This window comes from Temnothorax curvispinosus, unplaced genomic scaffold (genome assembly GCF_003070985.1).
Source record: "Temnothorax curvispinosus isolate PA1 unplaced genomic scaffold, ASM307098v1 QBEX01012940.1, whole genome shotgun sequence".
Taxonomy (NCBI): Eukaryota; Metazoa; Arthropoda; class Insecta; order Hymenoptera; family Formicidae; genus Temnothorax; species Temnothorax curvispinosus.
This window is the reverse complement of record NW_020222720.1, coordinates 1-4,784: the sequence shown is the minus strand read 5'-3', so window position 1 is coordinate 4,784 and position 4,784 is coordinate 1. Positions and strand designations below refer to the sequence as shown.

Genomic DNA, 4,784 nt, shown 5'->3' with positions numbered 1-4,784 from the left:
GCGATATTACGATGTATCTAATTAAATTGCTGTTGCTGCGCGGCTACGCGTTCAATCACTCGGCCGATTTTGAGACGGTACGAATGTTGAAGGAGAAACTATGTTACATCGGTTACAACATAGAAACGGAAGAGAAGTTGGCTCTTGAAACCACTGTATTAGTAGAATCCTATACCGTAAGTAAAATATTATTATTATGCGTATACTGTAATTTTATTAATATTCAAGTAATTTTTACTAAGATATACAAATCGTTGTGAATATTTTAGCTTCCTGACGGGCGTGTGATCGAAGTGGGCGGGGAGAGATTTGCGGAAGCGCTCTTTCAGCCTCATTTGATTAATGTCGAGGCGCAAGGAATAGCCGAGCTGGTATTTAGCATAATTCAAGCGGCTGATATCGATATCAGAAGCGAGCTATACAACCACATCGTTCTGAGCGACGGTAGTACAATGTATCCGGGACTTCCATCGAGGCTTGAATGAGAAATGTAGCAGGTTTATCTTCAAAGAGTATTAAAGAATGATATTACTGGCCTAGTTTACATCGATTTCTTGATACGCGTATTAAATAGTAAATAACTAGTAAATTAGTTTGATTATTGGCTGATCAGTTTAAATATACTATTTGATACGCGTATCAAGAGATCGGTGTAAACCAGGCCACTGAATTGAGTGTAAGTGTATCATAATTAATAGTACTAATATACATGTATACTGCAGATTCCTGTACTACGTATTAAATTTTTTTAATAGAAATTTAAAATAAAAATTAAAGACTCACCTCGGCGTAAGGACATGGTTTTCATGGATGGTGCTGTATTAGCGGAAATAACGAAAGACCGTGATTCCGTGTGGATAACGCGGGAGGAATACGAAGAGAAGGGTCTTAGTGTATTAAAAAGAAATTAGGCTCTTACGAATCATAAGAAAAGTCATAGTAATGTAGGCTACAAAATTTTTAATGAGCAATCGAATGTTTTTTATACCTAAAAAAAAAACGTTCTTGAGAGTTAGACTTGCGCCGCAATTTTATGATTTGTTATGTAATTGTAAAATGGTACTTTAAAAGAAGTACTTTAAAAGACTTACTAGCTGTTTGATACTCTAGTAAACTAATGTACTTTTTGATTAAACGTGATATAATTTCAAATAAGTACGACAAAAGATAAAGGATTTCGAAGAAGGTACAGTCGAGTATCATGGTTCCAGTAAAATATTGAATGTGAACATTAAATATTAATTTAATAAATTTGTCATATTTCGGATAGTTTTCGATTGAAATACTTTCGTCAATTAGGTATGAAAACGATGTTGCATTTAATGTGTATTTATAGCTCTCAGTAAATGGTCAACATATCGATTAAGTTTTATTGTTACTTACGTGATACCTGATGAAAAAACTTCATTCCTATTTCTTTGTATTTGTCATACCATTCTCTTAAAAAGATGTAAATACAATTGAAATTGTAAAAACAATTTCTTCGATGTATAAATTTCTATACATATATAGAAAATAGGCAAAAATAAAATATTTTTATTTGAAACAGATTTGTTAATTTATTATTAAGAATATATATTTTACATACATTTACTACATAAATTGCTTCAACATATAGTTTAAACTTTGGTAAAAGTTGATCACAATTGTACTAAAGTACATAAAAAACTAGTATTAAAGTTTAGAAAAGAAAAATTGTAATATCCTGGCTTATACGTCTATCAATGAAAATCTTTTACAATTATTAAGTAGAAGAAATCTAAAGTAAAAGAATATGTATTAAAATAAAACGTTTTCCATAATTTAGAGTAACTATAATACTTAAAATAAAACTTTTTCTATAATTTAGAGTGACTTTTAATACTTAAAATAAAACGCTTCTATTAATTCTTAATAGTTACATATGGAGGGGTAAAAACCATAACGCGTAAGTCAAGTTTTTTAAAGTCTCACCCACCAACGCCGGGTTTTCCTCTGATAATTTGCAACTTGAAGCATTATATTTTGATGCCACATTGACATAAAAAGAGTTACATAACTTAATTCTTCTAAATCCATTTTTGAGTATTCAAATTTTTTTAAATATTGATTTGTGTGTATAAATGTAATCTATACAATATATAAATTGTATTTAACGTGGCGCTGAGCACACATATCGCTGGCCGCGTTGAATATTTCCCGCCAATAAATTTAATTGGCTGAGAGAAACCGCAACGAGAGCGAATGGGACGTTAAGAGCGAGAGAGAGAGAGAGAAAGAGAGAGAAACTGAGACAGGCGGAAAGATAAGTCTTTGATGTCTAGCGGAGATATGATGATAATCATGATGAAGGCTTCCGCTTGCACGCTACAGCGGAATCCGCGCTTGCTACCTCTCCGGCCGCGCCGTGAGCCATCATGTGCGCGCGCGTGGTTTCAGGCCAGGTATATCTTGTGTTCTCGCAATCAATATAACGGACGTACCCCGAGATGTTAATATAGTCACGGGTGACCTTAACGCGTTACGCCCAAACGGGATTCCAGATACGCAATGGGTTCATGTGTGCACAGGTGCGCGAACGAGTTTCGCTATGGTCGGCGCGCATATCGCCTCAATGCAACGACACCAGTGCGAAATGAGTGCCAATTAACGTCAAAATCCTTCATACATAATATCAAAAAATTATACGCTCGGCAATATATGCACAACGATAACGTGCTATACAATTAGTAGATACAATGTATGCAATAGTGAAATTATGACAGATACGTGGTTTACGCATGAATGGCAAAATGACACGGTTTGAAACCGCGAATTGTCAACAATTCTCATGCCTTTTAACTCGTGGTATTTCCTGGACTTCTCGAACTTCCGATAATTTTTAGGAGAAATCTAAATCTGCATTTTAAGATTGATGTATAACGATAAAATAGAGCGCGATGTCATGTATAGAATGATCTTTTTTCTTGAAATTTGGGAGAAAAACTGTGAAAGCGGCAGCACTGGTCAACGTACATTTGTGTTTGACCAAGAAGACACTAGTATACTGCTTTGTTGATTGGTCCGACGTAGAACGTAGAACGCAAGAAATGAAAAATTTTCATTTTGCCATACGACCTTACTTAGATGCTTACAACCTACTTTATTTTTAATAGATTCTTACAGCTGCCTTTTATGGTCTTACAGCTCTACTGCTACGGCCATTGTAGACGAGTCTGAAATAAACTCTCTTACTTACAACCTCACTTACGACCTACTTCACCGGAAATATATCCTTACGATCATGCCTTACAACTGCTTACAAGCTTACAACCTTACTGCTACGGCCATTGTAGACGAGCCTTTACACTTATCCTTTTCTAGGTTGTAAAAAAATGTCACGCACTGCGACAATGCACGAGTGCACTCTCGTGACAAAAATGGGAAAGTGACACACCAGCCGCCATTTTTTACCGACGTGGACGTTTCTTAAATAAAAATGTTCCACATTTGGACTTTGCATCGCAATATCTTCGCTCGTAGGGCACGTAACGGAAAAATAAAGACTCTTATTTATAAATCAAACCCCAAGCTATCGATCAATCCTACTTAGAAATTAATCCGTTCACTCATTATTGAGATCTCAAAATCTCGGGTACTCGCAACTCGTGCGTTCGCGTAAAAGAGTCACGGTGCGTCTCGCTTCGCGCGTACTTGGCGCGAGACACTACCGTGTCTCTTGATACGGATTTGGGAAAAAAGGGGAAAAAGAAAGAGAGAGCGCACAGATGAGATACGTAATTTTTTTATTTAGAAAAAAATACACGCGCGTCGACGTGCGCTTACATTTCGCGCGTATGAATATATATATTTGTAGACGCGCGTCGCGACATTATTAGGATCGGAAACAGAGCGCGGTGATCTCGCAGTCGACGATGTTGTTAGGATCGAAGAATTCGCTCTTCAGTATCGCAGTCTGAGCCGAAGTTCCCACTTTGATCGCGTTGGCGGCTATCTCCCGATAGCGCGAAAACTTCGCGTTGACCTCCTCGGTCGCCGCGCTCAGCGCCGAGACGACGCGATCGACGCAAAATTGGAGATCGTACAGCGTGAGCAGGGTTTTGAGCACCATCGCCACGCGAGCCAAGTTGGGTAGCTTCATACGTAGGATCGGCATGTTGTTGATCACTCCGAATCGCAGCGTCATCCCTTCGATCGACATTGGCGAGGGGGGGGCGAGTTCCATCGGAGAAACTGTGTTCCATGCACGACAATATGTCGCGTTTGCGCTCAACCAGTCCTTTCCACATGTCGAGCGTCAGGGAGATCTCCCTGCCTTGTTTGTCTCCCAGGGCGATATCCACGTACGAAGGCGTGGTATGTACCACGGTGACTTAATCGTGATACCTATGGCTATGTACTTGTAGCCAGTCGTCGTCAGCAGATAACGCGTCGTCAGGACGCGCACCGTGGGTCGATCGAGAACATTTCGCACGCGTGCTTCGGTAACCGTTCGTTTCTGATTTTCTTTTCCGACGCGTCGTATTCGGCCGACGATGCGATACTGATGGTTTGGGGGGACATCGGTATAAGTAGGAAAGATCTTACTTATGTCGCGCGTGGCGTGATGTGGGAAATTTGCGCGGTCCTCTACTTCCCTCTGCGGATGCGGCGATCGGAACGCCGAACGCCGTTGTCGTCATCGTCCGAATAATCGCTCGCCGGTGACGTTAATGAGTTATTATTGAGGCGTACGATTTGATTGAGGAGATCGCGCAACTGTTGCAACAGTTCGGTTTTAGGGCAGACGATATTTAGTATCCGCA

The 4,784-nt window shown here is 39.4% G+C and overlaps 1 protein-coding gene across 1 annotated transcript; it reads left to right on the top strand.

Moving 5' to 3' along the window:
• The first annotated feature begins 8 nt into the window (after nucleotides 1-8).
• LOC112462925 (actin-related protein 2-like) lies at nucleotides 9-1,160 on the top strand. The gene is made up of 2 exons (XM_025029021.1): nucleotides 9-176; nucleotides 270-1,160. Exons 1-2 carry the CDS (start codon nucleotides 12-14, stop codon nucleotides 483-485), a joined length of 381 nt encoding a protein of 126 aa, XP_024884789.1. The 5' UTR covers nucleotides 9-11; the 3' UTR covers nucleotides 486-1,160.
• Nucleotides 1,161-4,784: the final 3,624 nt, after the last annotated feature.